At 40.1% G+C, this 18,994-nt stretch overlaps 1 protein-coding gene across 1 annotated transcript; it reads right to left on the minus strand.

Moving 5' to 3' along the window:
• Positions 1-13,813: 13,813 nt before the first annotated feature.
• Positions 13,814-18,001, minus strand: LOC107570965 (uncharacterized). The gene is made up of 7 exons (XM_016257248.1): positions 17,990-18,001; positions 17,437-17,613; positions 17,194-17,314; positions 14,984-17,038; positions 14,432-14,600; positions 14,172-14,334; positions 13,814-13,885 (listed from the first exon to the last, which is right to left on the minus strand). Exons 1-7 carry the CDS (start codon positions 17,999-18,001, stop codon positions 13,829-13,831), a joined length of 2,754 nt encoding a protein of 917 aa, XP_016112734.1. The 3' UTR covers positions 13,814-13,828.
• Between the last annotated feature and the right edge of the window lie 993 nt (positions 18,002-18,994).

Consider the following 18,994-nt stretch of genomic DNA (forward strand, 5'->3'; position numbering starts at 1 on the left):
ACTTAGTTTCGCAATAAACACCATCTGCAAGCCTTTGTTTTATGAGTCAGCACATTTCAGCTACAAATTATGATTTCATATTTCATATATTTTACAGGTCCGTCCAAACTTACAACGTTTAGTTAATGCTAAGCTTACATAAATCAAGTGCTTGACTCTGTTTTGGAGGTTGCTTACAAGCATGAAAAGCGTTTAGAGTTTTCCCAACACAATCTCAGGGTAATTTGTAACAATTTTATGGTTAGGTGGATAATTTGTATGAATATGTACAATCTCATTAAACCATTTTTATACGATCTGTTTACGCTCCAGTGATGGTAATGTTTAGGGGTGGGGGGGTCCTAAAAATTGTACCATACAAAATTTTAAAGCAGTCACATTTTCCTGTGAGAGCAGGTTGATTTTTCCGTATCTGCTGCCTTTGACATAGCAGTCATTAATTGTGTCTGGAATTGTAGTGCCATGTTCTTGTGGTACCATCAGCCAGTCAGCATTGTTCTGGGGCGCCAGAGAGATTAGTCACATGACATGTACAGCTCAGGTCATTGGCTTAAAAGGTTCTGCAGCCATTAATGAGTGCATGAACATACATGTTCTTAAATTGATTATGCCTAATAAGCTGACAAATTGAGTGGATATGTAAATGTCCAAACCACTGTCCTTTGTCTGCTTTAGCCCGTTCTCACAGTAGCCATCTTTTAAATAAGTACTTACTACCATTAGAAATGACATTCGATATAGTATGAATATGTGTAGATTAAAAGTATTTCGGACTGCATTCATTTGTCATGTTGTCATGTGCACAACTTTATTCCCATGGCCTCATGGGATAGCAAAGTGAGTAGTGAGGAAGTATGTACAGTGGGTACGGAAAGTATTCAGACCCCCTTAAATTTTTCACTCTTTGTTATATTGCAGCCATTTGCTAAAATCATTTAAGTTAATTTTTTTTCCTCATTAATGTACACACAGCACCCCATATTGACAGAAAAACACAGAATTGTTGACATTTTTGCAGATTTATTAAAAAAGAAAAACTGAGATATCACATGGTCCTAAGTATTCAGACCCTTTGCTGTGACACTCATATATTTAACTCAGGTGCTGTCCATTTCTTCTGATCATCCTTGAGATGGTTCTACACCTTCATTTGAGTCTAGCTGTGTTTGATTATACTGATTGGACTTGATTAGGAAAGTCACACACCTGTCTATATAAGACTTTACAGCTCACAGTGCATGTCAGAGCAAATGAGAATCATGAGGTCAAAGGAACTGCCTGAAGAGCTCAGAGACAGAATTGTGGCAAGGCACAGATCTGGACAAGGATACAAAAATTTTCTGCTGCACTTAAGGTTCCCAAGAGCACAGTGGCCTCCATTCCTTAAATGGAAGACGTTTGGGATGACCAGAACCCTTCCTAGAGCTGGCTGTCCGGCCAAACTGAGCTATCGGGGGGGAAGAGCCTTGGTGAGAGAGGTAAAGAAGAACCCAAAGATCACTGTGGCTGAGCTCCAGAGATGCAGTTGGGAGATGGGAGAAAGTTGTAGAAAGTCAACCATCACTGCAGCCCTCCACCAGTCGGGGCTTTATGGCAGAGTGGCCTGACGGAAGCCTCTCCTCAGTGCAAGACACATGAAAGCCTGCATGGAGTTTGCTAAAAAACACCTGAAGGACTCCAAGATGGTGAGAAATAAGATTCTCTGGTCTGATGAGACCAAGATATAACTTTTTGGCCTTAATTCTAAGCGGTATGTGTGGAGAAAACCAGGCACTGCTCATCACCTGTCCAGTACAGTCCCAACAGTGAAGCATGGTGGTGGCAGCATCATGCTGTGGGGGTGTTTTTCAGCTGCAGGGACAGGACGACTGGTTGGAATTGAGGGAAAGATGAATGCGGCCAAGTACAGGGATATCCTGGACGAAAATCTTCTCCAGAGTGCTCAGGACCTCATACTGGGCCGAAGGTTTACCTTCCAACAAGACAATGACCCTAAGCACACAGCTAAAATAACGAAGGAGTGGCTTCACAACAACTCTGTGACTGTTCTTGAATGGCCCAGCCAGAGCCCTGACTTAAACCCAATTGAGCATCTCTGGAGAGACCTAAAAATGGCTGTCCACCAACGTTTACCATCCAACCTGACAGAACTGGAGAGGATCTGCAAGGAGGAATGGCAGAGGATCCCCAAATCCAGGTGTGAAAAACTTGTTGCATCTTTCCCAAAAAGACTCATGGCTGTATTAGATCAAAAGGGTGCTTCTACTAAATACTGAGCAAAGGGTCTGAATACTTAGGACCATGTGATATTTCAGTTTTTCTTTTCTAATAAATCTGCAAAAATGTCAACAATTCTGTGTTTTTCTGTCAATATGGGGTGCTGTGTATACATTAACGAGGGAAAAAAATTAGAGAAACCAAGGCAGAGCACCGTATAACACCAGTTACCACTCTCTGACTTTGTTTGGACTGCTCAAATTGAGTTACGGCAATCTGCCTTTGTTTAGCCGCGCATCAATATGAAGTTACAGTGCTGGCTTGGAGTTATACGGTATTCTGCCTTTGTTTTACTGATTATTAAAGTTTGCCGCATTTTAATTACAGTGTAACTTGTTTCATACATCTGATCTGTCACTGAAGCACTTTATTAAACAAATAAGAGAGATCGCGATCTACCAAATAGCTCCATATAACAAATCACTGTAAAGACTAGATACCTTGGCAGTAATACATAATCGTAAATAATCTTTAAAGATTTTGTAATGATTTTTTCCTTGATTATTCACCAGGCTGTCACTTCTAGTGGGACGCTTGTGGACTCAAGTGCCGTGACAGCGTAGCATGTGTAGCATAATCAGTCATAAAATCAGTAGCTTATTTACAGTTCGCAATTAAATCCATATCCTACTTTCTTGTAAAAAATCTGGCAAAGACTGAGCTTCTTGTCTTCCCTGCCTCTCCAACTCTACAGCATGATTTCACCATCCAGCTAGATTATTCTACAATTACCCCATCAACTTCGGTCAGAAATCTTGGTGTAATCTTTGATGACCAGCCGACCTTCAAAGACCACATTGCAAAGACCGCTCGATCTTGCAGGTTTGCATTGCACAACATCAGAAAGATCAGGCCCTTTCTAACGGAGCATGCTGCACAACTTCTTGTCCAGGCCCTTGTCATCTCTAGGCTGGACTACTGCAATGCTCTTCTGGCTGGACTTCCATCAAGCACAATCAAACCTCTACAAATGATTCAGAATGCAGCAGCACGACTGGTCTTCAACGAGCCCAAAAGAGCCCATGTTACACCTCTCTTTATCTCCTTGCACTGGCTACCGGTCGCGGCTCGCATCAAGTTCAAGACATTGATGCTTGCATATAGAACAGCCACAGGCTCAGCACCCGCCTACTTCCACTCACTACTACGAATTTACATCCCCTTCAGAAGTCTGAGATCCGCTAGTGAGCGACGCCTCGTGGTACCATCACAGAGAGGCTCAAAATCACTTTCCAGAACATTCTCGTTCACCACTCCTGGCTGCTGGAACGATCTTCCCACCCCTATCCGGAATGCTGAATCCCTGACAATTTTCAAGCGACAGCTGAAAACTCATCGCTTTAAACGCTACTTGACTTCATCATCATAAAAAAAATTATATCTCTTTATCTATTCCTTCTCTTTCTAGCATGTACTTATTTGAACAATGTCTAAAAACTTGGTATTACAAGCACTTCCTGTATCTGTTTGCCTCTTTAAGAAAAATAATCGCTTTATGTATTCCCCAATTGTGAGTCGCTTTGGATAAAAGCATCTGCAAAATGACTAAATGTAAATGTTTGGCTCAGATGGGGTCCAGCATGTTTTTCATAAATCTGGTGTGGACTACCACAGTAAATTCATAGTCCTGAAAGTGAAGGCCAGAGGTGGGAGTGTAGTGACATGGGGCTGCATGAGTGCAAAAGCATAAAAAGTTATTTTGAAGAATGTGGGAAACTAAACAGTGACTTTCATATATTTTTTTCCTGCTATCAAAGTCAGTGGGGACCAGCAACTGTTTGGTTACCCACACTTCTTTTGTGTTCAGCACAAGAATAAATAAAATGAATACATGTTTGGTACAACATGACTGAGTAAATAATGACAGAATTTACATTTTTGGGTGAACTATCCCTTTAATGACAAATATGTTTAGTACTGTCCCTTTAAGAGATGCACGCACCCATTTCTCTCTCAACTGTTTACTGTCACTTTAGACATAACTAACTGTGTTTATATGTAAACCTTTTGTGTTTTTGACAGTATTAGCACAATCAGACGATAAACAAGATAAGATAACTAAGTAATCAGGTGCTGTTTGACCGGCCTTTTAGTATACGCACGCTTCGGTGTACCCGCTCTGAATAAGCACGCGAATAAAACGTTTAACCGGCAAGGCCTTAAATCACATGCAAATAATGTACTTTTGTGATTGCAAATAAGTGATGTGTCTCGTGAGTGTAACTCTACCGCTGAATTGACATTTGATGTGAATGTGTCTCGCGAGTTGCAGTTGGAGCTGGAGCCGCGAGACATAATACAGCGCATTGCTTGAGGTAGATGTTGTGTTTTGTTAGTAAATGTTTCATTATATTACTAGTGTTGCCTCTTTCGTTCACTATTACACTACTGCATATATTGCATCTGACACTGGTGTCACCTAGTTTTGTAACATGAGCCCACACTTTCGAACGGCTCACATATCCATAGCAGAAGAAATACTACTGACGACGCTCCCCTGTTGAAAAAACCAGCATATGCTGGTTAGGTATGTTTTGACGCTGGGATGCTGGTTTAAGCTGGTCCTTTGCTGGTTTAAGCTGGTCCTTTGCTGGTTTAAACTGGTCCTTTGCTGGTTTATGATGCTGGTTTATGCTGGTCCTTTGCTGGTTTAAGCTGGTCCTTTGCTGGTTTATGCTGGTCATGTGCTGGCAAAGGACCAGCATAAACCAGCAAAGGACCAGCATAAACCAGCAAAGGACCAGCTTAAACCAGCATCCCAGCGTCAAAACATACCTAACCAGCATATGCTGGTATCCAGTTATCGCTGAATAAAGCGCACAACGGAGATAGAGACTTTTAACTGATGAAATTTGAGGAAAATAAACATACAATTGCACAAAATATATGGTTTATTCTGTGATCTTGAGCATTTTTATTAGGAAAGTATATTTATAATGCAATGTTAACCAGTTCCAGATTGCAGAAGGAGCTCGAGCTCCTCATTTAGTGATAAACTCCTCCTCAGTTTCACATCGCTCCGCACGGTCGCACAGAAATATCAACAACTAGACTTTATCGTTATTATCGCGGGAAGACGAATTCTTATCGTGGGGAGATTTTTTACCGGTATATCGCAAACGATAAGATATCGCCCATCCCTATTGTATCACAATAATCCGTCGTGTCATCGCGTTCATGATCAGATGTACCGCGGTATCAGCGCCCTTATTTCATTTGAAGACATGATATGTGCATATATACGGTGCTGGTTCATGTGTGGAGCACGAGAGAATATAAAATATGAATGAAACATGTTTACTCCGGTCCGGATATGATATTCAACGCAGAAACTGCTCTCTCATGCGCGCTCCACGTGTTGTTACATATTAAATATTGTTACGGTTATGTTTACTGACAGCGCGGAAGCTCGTTCATCAGATTTGAATTCTCCGCTGTAAGATAACCTCATGCATAAGACAGCTCAGTGATTGGATCATTAGAGTTCTTTCTTATGAATAAATGCAGAAAAGCGCTCAGAAACGAGCGACGTAGAAACGGCCCTCTCCCGCTCCTGCAGCCGATCTATAACACACTCCGAGGGCCGGCTCTACGTCACATCCCGTGACGTAACCTCGACTTTGCTTTTCAACCTGGAAGAACGAAATAATCAATTTCCACTTATTGATAACATTTATGAGTGCTATTAGTGTTTTCACAGAAATGCAGTTTGTACATATCTGTTCACATCTTAAAAAATGTGTACTGGGGTTTCATGACCTTTTAAAATTTACAACAATAATAGTGCTAAACCCCCCCCCCCCACCCCCACTTCTATTGATTCTTAACATGTTTATTTCTACTACATTTGATCTCTCTCTTCACCGAACAGCCAGATTAATGAATGGCTTGACACAAACCATACCGAGGCAGAGCCTTTGGTCCTTTGGCACACCGCCTGATCTATTATAGCTAACTATCAAAATCTGTGTGGCAAAGCTGCGCGACGCACTGCAGCGCGGGGAGAATGTACTGGTCATGATTTGAAGGTGAACTCGTTTGAGTTTTAAGAACATTTCCAAACCCTGAAATAACACTTCGAACAGTGTCAGAAATTAACTTTCCCATACACCCTCTTTAATTTCTTCAACAAAAACAAGTGGACATCACAACCTTTACCAAAATTAACCATGGTTTTATCGTAGTAAAACTGCTTCATTTTATTTTGTGAGATTTCTGAATGCTTGAGACTATAAAATCATTCAGACAACTGTCTGATTAGGGCACCCATTTGGCCAGCATAGAACCTGCGTCTGAAGATGCTTTTAGATGTATTTACAGTTTAATGCTGATCAGACGGCTGTACGTGCATTTACACAGCAATTACAAATGTATAATGAAATGAGATTAATGTTTTATACAACATTTTTAATACAGAAATATGAATAAAATGAAATACTTGAATTATGAAAGTAATATCGCCACTAGGTGGCGGTAAGTCACTGTGTTAATAAAGGATCCTTTTATTCAATCAATTCGTCCAAAATGCTTCATTCATTCATTTAGGAATAAAATCAAGCGGCTGTCTATAATAGTTGGTAATTGCATTGTTGTCTATAATAATGGGTTTTTCAATAATGGGATTCATTCAGGAATGATACACCACTCTATGCGCCTGCTGCGAGTCAGTCACACCACGCTTCTGTGACTCTGGTTTAGTTGGCAGAGAAAATAACAATTTTGTATGCCATCAGTTAGCTGGCCAATACTCAATATTAATTAAATAAACTCAGTTTATTGTCTAAAACTACCTATTCACATAAATTAATAGTGGTCTGCGCTTGTCTACAATATATTCTTCCCACGCTGCAGTGCATCGCGCAGCTTTGCCACACAGATTTTAATAGGTGGTTAGCTATAATAATTCAGGCGGTGTGCCAAAGATGTAGGCTAGTAGGTAGTTGTGAGTGCAGGTGCGAAGTAAATTAATATTTATGAGATAAAAAATGTATGCCTACACAAAAGAAAGCTCTGTCTAGGCTCTGCCTCGATACGGTTTGTGTATCTGTTATTATCCCACTGGCATGGGACTATTTGTTCCTCACAGTGCTTGTTTCAGTGATTGACTTTAGTGAAATGTGAATTTGAGGTCATGATTTGAAGGTGAACTCGTTTGAGTTTTAAGAACATTTCCAAACCCTGAAATAACACTTCGAACAGTGTCAGAAATTAACTTTCCCATACACCCTCTTTAATTTCTTCAACAAAAACAAGTGGACATCACAACCTTTACCAAAATTAACCATGGTTTTATCGTAGTAATAATTTATCGTGCTTCATTTTATTTTGTGAGATTTCTGAATGCTTGAGACTATAAAATCATTCAGACAACTGTCTGATTAGGGCACCCATTTGGCCAGCATAGAACCTGCGTCTGAAGATGCTTTTAGATGTATTTACAGTTTAATGCTGATCAGACGGCTGTACGTGCATTTACACAGCAATTACAAATGTATAATGAAATGAGATTAATGTTTTATACAACATTTTTAATACAGAAATATGAATAAAATGAAATACTTGAATTATGAAAGTAATATCGCCACTAGGTGGCGGTAAGTCACTGTGTTAATAAAGGATCCTTTTATTCAATCAATTCGTCCAAAATGCTTCATTCATTCATTTAGGAATAAAATCAAGCGGCTGTCTATAATAGTTGGTAATTGAATTGTTGTCTATAATAATGGGTTTTTCAATAATGGGATTCATTCAGGAATGATACACCACTCTATGCGCCTGCTGCGAGTCAGTCACACCACGCTTCTGTGACTCTGGTTTAGTTGGCAGAGAAAATAACAATTTTGTATGCCATCAGTTAGCTGGCCAATACTCAATATTAATTAAATAAACTCAGTTTATTGTCTAAAACTACCTATTCACATAAATTAATAGTGGTCTGCGCTTGTCTACAATATATTCTTCCCACGCTGCAGTGCATCGCGCAGCTTTGCCACACAGATTTTAATAGGTGGTTAGCTATAATAATTCAGGCGGTGTGCCAAAGATGTAGGCTAGTAGGTAGTTGTGAGTGCAGGTGCGAAGTAAATTAATATTTATGAGATAAAAAATGTATGCCTACACAAAAGAAAGCTCTGTCTAGGCTCTGCCTCGATATGGTTTGTGTCAAGCCATTCGTTAATCTGGCTGTTTGATGAAGAGAAAGAGATAAAAATGTAGAAGAAATAAACACGTTAAGAATCCATAGAAGCGGAGGACTCTTATGTTTTTTTAGGACTATTAAATGTTTGTTTGACCAATCAGCGGAGAGGGGCATTTCATTCCCGCCCACATGTAGAGATCGAATATTCAAGTTGCTTATTCGTTTTCTACCCCTGAACGTAAAAACAAAAAATGAAGCCGGATTCTTGATTTTTCGTTTTGTTTGAACAAATGAAAATGAAAAGTGCCATTTTTTCATTTTTCAGATTTCAATATTAAATTTAAAAACAAATGATCGGAAGATACCCTGATTGAAGTGGCATTTAGAAGTATTTACTCACTGTTTAATAGGGGTGGGAGAAAAAATTGATTCTCAAAAGTACCCCAAAGTCCCCACTCCAAGGGGATAGGGATGATCACTTCCATTTGGAATTTGTCCCGTGAACCGTTCGGTACCGATACTCGTACCGGCACACCCCTATTTAACAGGATATACATATATACATTTTCTGTCCCATATCTTGAATTTAATAGACTGATTTAATACACTGATGCCGTGAAAGAATGCACTATAAATGCGCACGCACACTAGTCTAACCTGCTAGACTTAATCATCTAATGTATGCGTGCACTCTGTAGGTGTTTTGTTTGCTTTTCGCAATATACTCGATAATATCAAATCGCACATTGTTAAAACAACAATTACAATATTATCGCAGACCATACATATCGCACACCCCTACGTTTTGATTTTTATAATGCATTGTCTTCTTATCGATCCACCAGTTCACATTTAAAGCTCAGGGTAAAAACATGCCGTTTACATTGATTATTAAGGTTTACAGACCATGCCGGTTCTGTGATCAGTACTAAATCTCTATCACCTGCTTTCAGATGGAGCAGCATTTACTACAGAGCCGTAGTTCACTGACAAGCTACACAAAATCGCGTTCATTATCACAGACGATACATGGCCATAATGTCAGCTCATTTCAGTTTTACAATATATGGCTATTACTGCCATAGGAATAATAATATAAAATTATTATTATTATTATTTTATTAATTTGTTTGACTTCCAAATTCACCGGTGTGAGTGTAATTTAGACTGAGACACATATCACAACTAAAAAGAGGATTGAATCCCATTTAAACTTCAAGTACAAGTCAATTCACCAGCTTTTTCCTTTGTTTAGTTTGCCGTCTGAACCCGTGTTGGAGCCAGTGCTTGAAGTGGGCCGGTATGCAGCACTTCTATATTTTAGTCTTTAGGAGTACCTGCACTTTTTTGTGCGTACCGCCACTTCTGACATGTTTCCAATACTCCGAGTAAAAGCGTCAGTGTCTGGGTAATTAGAAATGACACTATATAAATCACACTACCCAGGCGGAATCACCTCTCATCTCCACCAATCACGTGAGCGAATTCAACCGGAATAGGGAGTGGGCCGGTATGCAGCACTTCTATATTTTAGTCTTTAGGAGTACCTGCACTTTTTTGTGCGTACCGCCACTTCTGACATGTTTCCAGTACTCCGAGTAAAAGCGTCAGTGTCTGGGTAATTAGAAATGACACTATATAAATCACACTACCCAGGCGGAATCACCTCTCATCTCCACCAATCACGTGAGCGAATTCAAGCGGAATAGGTCTACCTCATGTGTGGGGTGCCAGAGCATGGCAGGGGAGGCGCGTAGAGTAGTATAATTAATTAATTAAATAATTAAAAAATAATTAATTATTGATTACTAATTTGAATCGGTACTTTATAACGAAAATAATACCTTAAAAATTAAAAGAAGCAGGCTTTTGCGATCACATCATTTTAAATCGATAAACTCCTGGAATGTCCAAGGATCCAGTAAATTAATTCAGACAGTAAGTTCAAAACAGCGCTAATGCAGAGAAAACACGGCTGATTTCATTGCGGAGAGAATAGTGGCTTACGTCCAGAATCAAATGTCATTAAATTATTCTGTTCAGCGTGAATTTGGCTTAAAAAAAGCAAGAGTGTTTTATAATAGACGCCGGCTGAAGGTAGTGCTGGGAGGTATACCGGTTCATACCGAATATCGGTGTTTATTTTTGTTATGATATTATTTTTTAAAATACCGCAATACCGGTGTATGTCACTTAAACAACATTCGGAACGCGACACTGTTTGAAAGGGGTCTCTTTTCACTGCTGCACTGTGGTGAGGGAACAGCTGTATGTGTTACTAAGCGTGAAAGTTCAGAAACTGAAGCTGTAGAACTAATAGAACGTGATGACACAGAAGAACTCATCCACAATATCCACACTGACCTCCACAAATATCCAGCGCCGCTGCCATCAGCTCCCGCGTCTCACACACGAGCGCCACTTTAGCACTAGATTTAGCAACTTTCAGACCATATTTTCTCCATAGAATATTCATACTGACAAACCTAGAGACTTTTGGATAAAGCTTAGCTATGGTTCAGTTGGAAGATTTCGCCAGTGCTGTCCCGCGAGCGTGAGGTCTGACTGTCCCGAAGAAGTGTCGCCTCTCTCGGCGTCTGTTCTGTGCAGCGAGCGGCAGAGAAGCACCGCAGCCGACTCGTCAATAAATGAGTACAAAACAGCGTTTCCTAGCACCTGTCGCCTACTGATTGTTTGGAATTATAAATATGAGCGTAGTTCGTCTGTTAATATCACATGCACTTTTTAGTTTAATTTAGAAAAATACCGGGACATACATTTTTGGTCATACCGCCCAGCACCAGCTGAAGGTGGTCAGAGGTTTAGTGATTCTGAATGGATCCATATAGTTGGTTTAGTGGTCTTTGGCGTCTCCCTGTGGTCCTGTTTGGTATCGCAGATTGACTTGTGCTAATTTGTACTGAAAACTTTTATTTACATTTACATTTAGTCATTTAGCAGACGCTTTTATCCAAAGCGACTTACAATTGGGGGATACATAAAGCGATTTATTTTTTTAAGCGATTTTATTTAATTATTGATTGATTGATTGATTGTTGGGGGTGAGTACCGGCACTTCTTTTTTTCCACTTCAAGCACTGGTTGGAGCTCTTAATTTTGAACTCTCAAAGTGTGATTAATGCGACAACTAGGGTTATTATTTAATTTAATAAATATGAGTGCTGCACGTTTCAAAGTCAAAACACGGCACAGGTGTTTTTATATCAATATATCAAACAGTGCTGCTTTGTATACAGCTGTTACCAGGGAAACTACTATGTTATTGCTGTTTCAAAAGCGCCACCAGCTGGCAGAGAATGAATGTACATTTTCAATCAGCCTGTCTACAGTTTCTGTTCAGACCATTGCAAAAATCGATGCACATTTTTATGAAGCAGTTGTAAATGTGAACCGGTGGATTGGTAAGAAGCTAATATGACTTATAAAAATCTAAACAGTTATGTTACTAAGACACAATTTTATGTTTTAAATTGACATAATAATATAGTAATGGATCCTTTTGACTCATCCCTTTTCTTGGCAGGTCAGGCCACACAGCTTAAATATAAGAGCAAAGACCTTACCGTTCAAATTAGATGTAATGCAGTTACTGTGAGATGAAAATTTGAATCATATGACATTTAAGTGATATTGCACAGAGGTCTGCTCACTTCTGTTGTACACTAAGCTTGCCACGGTATGCCAAGGTAATACCGGTTACGAAGACAGATACCGGTATGAAATTTTCAGTTAAACTTGACAACAGCTGGTATATTTATATACTAACAAACAGAATACCTTTCAATGATGTATAGTTGCCAGTAAACATTAGAACAGGCTCCCACATTTCCACAGCTCTCCCTTCTCAGGGCTGTGTGTTGAGCCCCCTGCGCTATATCCTCTACACATACGACTGCACCACCGTACACTCCAGCAACACCATCAAATTTGCAGACGACACCATAGTGGTGGGGCTCCTCTTAGGGAGTGAGGAGTCTGCCTACCGGGACGAGGTGGAGCGCCTGTCAATAAGGTGCAGTGACAACAATATGATCCTGAATACGTCAAAGACAAAGGAGTTAGTTATCGATGTCAGGAGGGAAAAAAACAATATCCAACCCATAGTCATTGGTGGGAACTGTGTGGAACGAGTCAGACATCCGTTTTCTGGGAGTCTGCATAGAGATGGACTTGACCTGGGGCAGGAACAACACAGAACTGGTGAAGAAAGCACAGCTGAGACTCTACTTTCTGAGGGTTCTCAGGAAGAATAACATTGCTCAGAGTCTGCTTGTATCACTGCTGCACTGTGGCGTATAAAAAAGAGCTCCAGAGGGTCATCAGGACTGCAGAGAAAATCATTGGGTGCCCTCTCCCAATTTCACAGTTCCCATTGTCTCAGGAGTGCTCACAGTATCATAAAGGACTCATCACACCCAGGCCACTCTTTGTTCAATCTGTTACCATCAGGCAGATGGTACAGAGCCACTAAAACAAGGATAAACTTACTCAAAAGTTTTTATCAAATAGCTGTACAAGCTTTAAATACCTCATAACAAATGTGAAATAAGGGATTTGATTATTAAGTATTTGCACTTTGTTCATGTGTGTTTTATGTGTTTTGTGGTCAGACATCCGTCTGCATAGAGATGGACTTGACCTGGGGCAGGAACAACACAGAACTGGTGAAGAAAGCACAGCTGAGACTCTACTTTCTGAGGGTTCTCAGGAAGAATAACATTGCTCAGAGTCTGCTTGTATCACTGCTGCACTGTGGCGTATAAAAAAGAGCTCCAGAGGGTCATCAGGACTGCAGAGAAAATCATTGGGTGCCCTCTCCCAATTTCACAGTTCCCATTGTCTCAGGAGTGCTCACAGTATCATAAAGGACTCATCACACCCAGGCCACTCTTTGTTCAATCTGTTACCATCAGGCAGATGGTACAGAGCCACTAAAACAAGGATAAACTTACTCAAAAGTTTTTATCAAATAGCTGTACAAGCTTTAAATACCTCATAACAAATGTGAAATAAGGGATTTGATTATTAAGTATTTGCACTTTGTTCATGTGTGTTTTATGTGTTTTGTGCAATTTTTGAATGTACGTGGGTGTGTGGTTGTTGTTTTTTTAGAATGAGAGACTAACCATTTTTTCGTTTGCACTGTTGGACAAATGACAATAAAGGTATTCATTCATTCATGCTTTTCTTGCTTCTCATATGTACATGTACTAATGGCTTCTGGCTTTGCTACTGTCTGGACGCTCTTGCTTACTGCTCCGTGCTTTGCTCTCCGTTTATGTACTTTTCTCAGATTTTTCTAAGATTTTAACTCCAGCAGATCAGCACAGTGCTCAAACAACAAATTTTTGGCAGAAACACTAAAACTAAACACTTTTCGGGACTGGAATATTATATAATATCCCACTGCCAGCAGTTTGCATTCCAGAGACGGGAAAACACAGCTGCCTACATTCAAACAGAAGAGAAAGAAAATGCCTCTTGTGGAATCTACTTGCTGCATGAGCTGCCATAAACTTCTACAAAGGATTGCGGTTCTTGAAACAAAGTTTCAAAGAATCAAACATTAATAACAAAAATAATTCACAATATTATTGTTTTGATGAATAAAATACAACACTGATGAACAGAAGGATGAATTTCAAACTTTGGAATAGTAGGGTAGATCTTTAAAAAAAAAAAAAGCAAATCCCTCTAATATCAAAAAGAATAATCAAATAAAAACACATCTAACCTTGGAGGTCTTATCTCCTTTGAAATATTCCAGAGCTTCATAGAGGTGACTGTAAGGTCTAGAACGCTTGCCCTTTCCAACATAGAAAACAGCACTGATGAACGTCTGAAAACATTCTTTAGGATTCATGGACTGACTTCGATATGGTAGATTCTTCGTCACCCTATAAAGCAGCAGTAGGGAAATAAATGTTATTAAACAATAAAAAGAAACAGTCATTGTCCAAATAAAGGCAACACAATGTGAGAGAAACCATGTACCGTGGGTCAAGCAGCAGGTAGTTAAAGCTGGATTTAATGAAACCCTCACGCCATCTCTTATTCTGATCTGGCTTATCAAACTGCTCACACAGAGCGAGCTCATCTGCTTGACAATTAGGAAGTACGAATCTGTGAAGCACATTTTCAAGTTCTGGGCTGTAACCTGCAGCTGAGAAAGAAATAATTGCTCTTTAAACACAAGGAAGCATGACATTTGTATGCTATCACTGATCTTCTACTCTTTTATTACAGAGGAACCTTTCAATTAGTCGTCATCATCAAATACGATACAAAATATTAGAGCCGTTTGACATTAATTTTCATGATAATGTAATGTTAATGTTCATGTTGTAAATGAGAATGGCAACTAGTCATTGCATGAGACACAAAACTAAAAATGATTTATTCATGTGACTTTTGAGTTATATAACTACACGTTTGTAACTAGGCATGCTGGGGGTCTCCACATAAAAGCTAATGGACCACATGGCCACCTCTTGAGTACCTTGGCTTTATGTAATTCACAAATGCTTTCTGTTTTGGTATACATACCACTGGGGCTCACTGCGACCGATTTCTGGCTGTGTGGCGTATTCTGAAGGGATCTCTTCAACTTCTGTATGTACAGTGGGCGGGTTTGACTGTTTATGGGTCCTGGATATTCTCCCAGTTCAATTAACTTGCTTCTGAGGTCCTTGTCAGTTAGGCCACTTACTCCAACATCACTCTCCTGTTTGGGACGATAGCTTTCTGTGCTGCGGTCTGGACTTGTAGACCCGAGCTGAAGGGAGCGCCAATCATACAGCAGTGTGTCCTCAGAGCTATTGGTGCTTATGCTAGAGCTGAAGGAGGTATTGGCCGTTGGGGGAACATGGGTCTCAATGAGCTCATGGCCCTCTTCAGTGTCAGTGTAAAGGTATTCCACAGGCTCATCCGTATCAGTAGTTAAGGGCTTTCCAGCAGATGTGCAAGAAAGGTTTGCCAGTGCCTGTCGCGAGCGGCCCGACAGTCGGCTCATGCTATACCGAGGAGTACAGCCAGAGCACCCTGGATTAGCACCTGGATTCTTCTGTGCTTTTGGGGATTCATACATCAAGCTGGAGGCAGATTCTGAGTTGTCTATCTGAAATGGCAAAGACACTTGAGAGGCAAGTCCACACGTAACACTGGACACTTTGTCTCCGACAGCAGTAGGGATGATCTGTGGCATCCCTTTTGCAGTTTTCTTCACTTCTTGCATACCAGTCAAGCATTCAGGAGTGGTTACCTTATTACCAGCCTCACTGACACTCGTTTCCAACTGTGATTCAACAATCCTTTCAGAAATTAACACCGTGTCAGCCATGCTGTCCGATAAGATTAGTGTGTCCGCTTGGCTTTGACCATCTGAGCTTACAGATAACTTGAGAGAGCTCAACTGGGAGTCAACATCCTCCATTTTGTCCTTATCGAGACTGTGCTTTGACGTACCATAAGGCGACTTAACCGTGTTGCGGCGCAATCGGATAGCGGTGGGTAGCGTCTGTTCAAAGAGGCAAGAGCTGGCTTGAAAGGAAGCCAATTTTTGGCTCATTCTCTCCGAATGACGACTCAATCTGGACCTTGTTCTCCCAGTGACAAATGGACTTGGAATACAATCAGTTTCAGTATTGGTCACCTCAACCTTACCAGCATCTCGGCCAGTTGCAGATAAATTTGATTGTTCAATATGTCTCCTGACTCCTTCTTTCAGCTTTCCATCACCAACAGAAGTAAGACTTTGATTTCGAACTCTGAAGCCACACTGCTCTACAGTCAAATCTGATTTGTGGGTACAGGGTTCGGTCAAAGGTGGACTTGCACTGTTTTCAGTGCTGGGGCTCAGGCACGGGTCACTGCCACAGCTGTTGTACGCGCTGGATCCACTGCTGATGTGGGGCTGAATAATGCTCTTAAATTCATCATCATCATCCTCATCCTCAAGTTGTACAGGCCCCACAACAGTCTTATCAAATTCATCTTCCATCGTGTCAACTTCTTTGGAAAAAATGAATACATCATCAGGACACGTGACATCTATTCCCTGACTCTGTAACACAGTTGCCATACGCTTAGTGTCTAGGAAATCTGGATATTGAGAAAGGTCCGATGTAAGATCACTCGACTGATCGAGAAAGAACTGCCGATGATCATCTGGGCTGATAACAGGTAAATAATCAATACTTCCCTTGAAGGTGACACTCCTCCGGTTTTCCCGTTGAGACAAAACAGGGATATTGTGAGTCTGCAAAACATCACAGTCACTATCTGCGGCTTGATGCTGATATGTCGACACCACCCCTGGACTGATCTTATTGTCCACAGCAGAGAGACAAGTACTAGACAGCATCGGTAATTCCTTACACATTTCATCTTTATTCCAAACATGAGAATCATGTGACTCGAGATCTGACATATCTGAGAGCCAGAAGGCCTGACTCTCTCTGTTCAAAGGTTTTCCACTGACTCTACAAGTGCTGGGAAAAGAGGACAGGCGTGTGCTGCTCAATGGCTCTGCTCCAGGGGGAATAAGCATTGAAGCTTCTGGACTGAACGAACTGTCACTCATGGACTCTCCAGAGAGGATTGCTAGAAAAAAGGAAGACAATATTATGGTAGTATAATAAGTTCTCCTTCCACAAATGATAGATAAAACGCTGTATTATCTTTGGCTTTAACTGCACACTTCTGTTAGAGCATGAGGCCTGATAATTAACCCAAATAATAACAACAACAATTCTTACAATACTGGAATTTGGGCATGTCTTGCTCCTCTTTGGATGTATGGAATTCATACTCTTGAAGAAGACTAGCACATTTACTGTTCTCCTCCTGCTCTGCCAGATCAGATGGCTTATTCCCATCCTACAAATAAAGCAGTTAACACTTACATTTTTAGTGTTTCCAACTTGCTATAAAACACAGACTTAAATACAGATCATTACAGCAGGTCAGTACTGGAGATGGTAATGCACTGAATGTTTTACTTGATCTGTGAGGTTTGGGTTTCCGCCGTTCCTTAAGAGTAATCGGAGATTCTGAAAACAGCCCCAAGATGCAGCAATATGTAAAGGAGTCAGATCGTCAGTAGTCCTAAAACCAACCAACCAAAACAATACAACATCAGGGAAACAGAGAAACACTTTCAAGGACTTTTCAAAGCACTATTTTTTTGGCTTTCAAGGACTAAAATCAGAGATCTCATTTACCAAACAATATCGATATTATCTTTCAAATTCTAATAAATATCATAAGATTTTGTTCGACTAAATCTGCAGTAAATTTAGTCGGCTAAAATCTAATGGGTTTAGTTACAGTGCATTTATTAAGCATTTCTCTAAAATTTCCAAACTCATTATATAGGTTTGATATTAAGGTTTTATCATGATAGACACCGATTTAACTGCGGTGACACACAACATGCCTTTATGTTAAAATTAAATAAAACCACTTCTCATAAAGCACAAGAACATGAACTTATTAATGAAGTACCAATGGTTATATAGGCTAATTATGTATTCTTTACAGCAACTTGTTTACCACATTCTTCATTCTTTCAAGCTGACATATTTCTATAAATAAATTTAGATGAATCTTTAGGGCTACTAAAGTTTTTCAGTCAAGAGCAGTGCGTGATCTTTCTGTTGTTGCTTGATTAACATCAGTGACGCGGACAATTGCAACTAAATTAGGCTGCTGTCCCTTTAAAACTGAACGCTCAGCTGCAATGGATGCAATGCACTGATACACGCTCTCTCTACTGCTTACGTTCACTTAAGACGTAATCAACTGTGTTTACGTGAATACTCATCAAAACGGACAATACAACATAATTTTGTGTGTAATTCTCCGTTCATGCGACGCGAGAGAGTACTCGCGCGCTGTGAGAGGCGCTTTCTGTGTGTGTGTGTGCTTCAGTGTCTGCGCTCAGAAAACCGGACCGAGTTCAGTTCTCTCTTGCGTCGTCAGATTTATCCATATGTCTGCTCTTCTCTTACTCCCACATTTTTGAATGTTTTATGTGACGTGCAGCAAGTGTATGTTAGCTTCTGTCCCGCCGGTTCATATGTACGCATCTAACCTCCGAACCACGCAGCAGATTCCTTCGGAATGAATCTCTTCCCAAATCATCCCTCCCCAACATTATCGTCTCGTTTTTATTAGTTGACGAAAATGTCAATAGATTTACGTCATTGTTTTTGTCATTCAAAAAGAGTTTTAGTTCGTTATTGTCTCGTTGTCGTCAGTGAAAAGATTCCGTTTTTTTTCTGGGCTCCTTTTTAATGGTTAAATTACATTTTATTAATCAAAAAGCATGTCTAATTAATTAATATCATGAAACTTAAACAATTTAACATCAAATTATTAAAAGTTTAACAAATATTACGTTTAGGGCCCTATGAAATGTTTTATTTGTCCAACCTTATGTTTTATTGTAACCAGATTCAGTTTTAGCATGTCTAATTTGAAAGCATAAAACAAGTTTCATTTATTCTTACAATAGCCGTATGATTTTTTTGCTCAGAAATTCTGTGTTGTGTATTT

The sequence above is a fragment of the Sinocyclocheilus grahami genome, unplaced genomic scaffold (assembly GCF_001515645.1).
Source record: "Sinocyclocheilus grahami isolate Dianchi unplaced genomic scaffold, SAMN03320097.WGS_v1.1 scaffold1526.1, whole genome shotgun sequence".
NCBI lineage: Eukaryota > Metazoa > Chordata > Actinopteri > Cypriniformes > Cyprinidae > Sinocyclocheilus > Sinocyclocheilus grahami.

Coding starts and splice junctions, on each gene's coding strand:
- LOC107570965 (XM_016257248.1), bottom strand. Junction 17,039..17,193: donor CATGCCCAAATTCCAGTATT/GTAAGAATTGTT, acceptor CCTTTTTTCTAG/CAATCCTCTCTGGAGAGTCC. Junction 14,335..14,431: donor TACCTGCTGCTTGACCCACG/GTACATGGTTTC, acceptor GCTGCTTTATAG/GGTGACGAAGAATCTACCAT.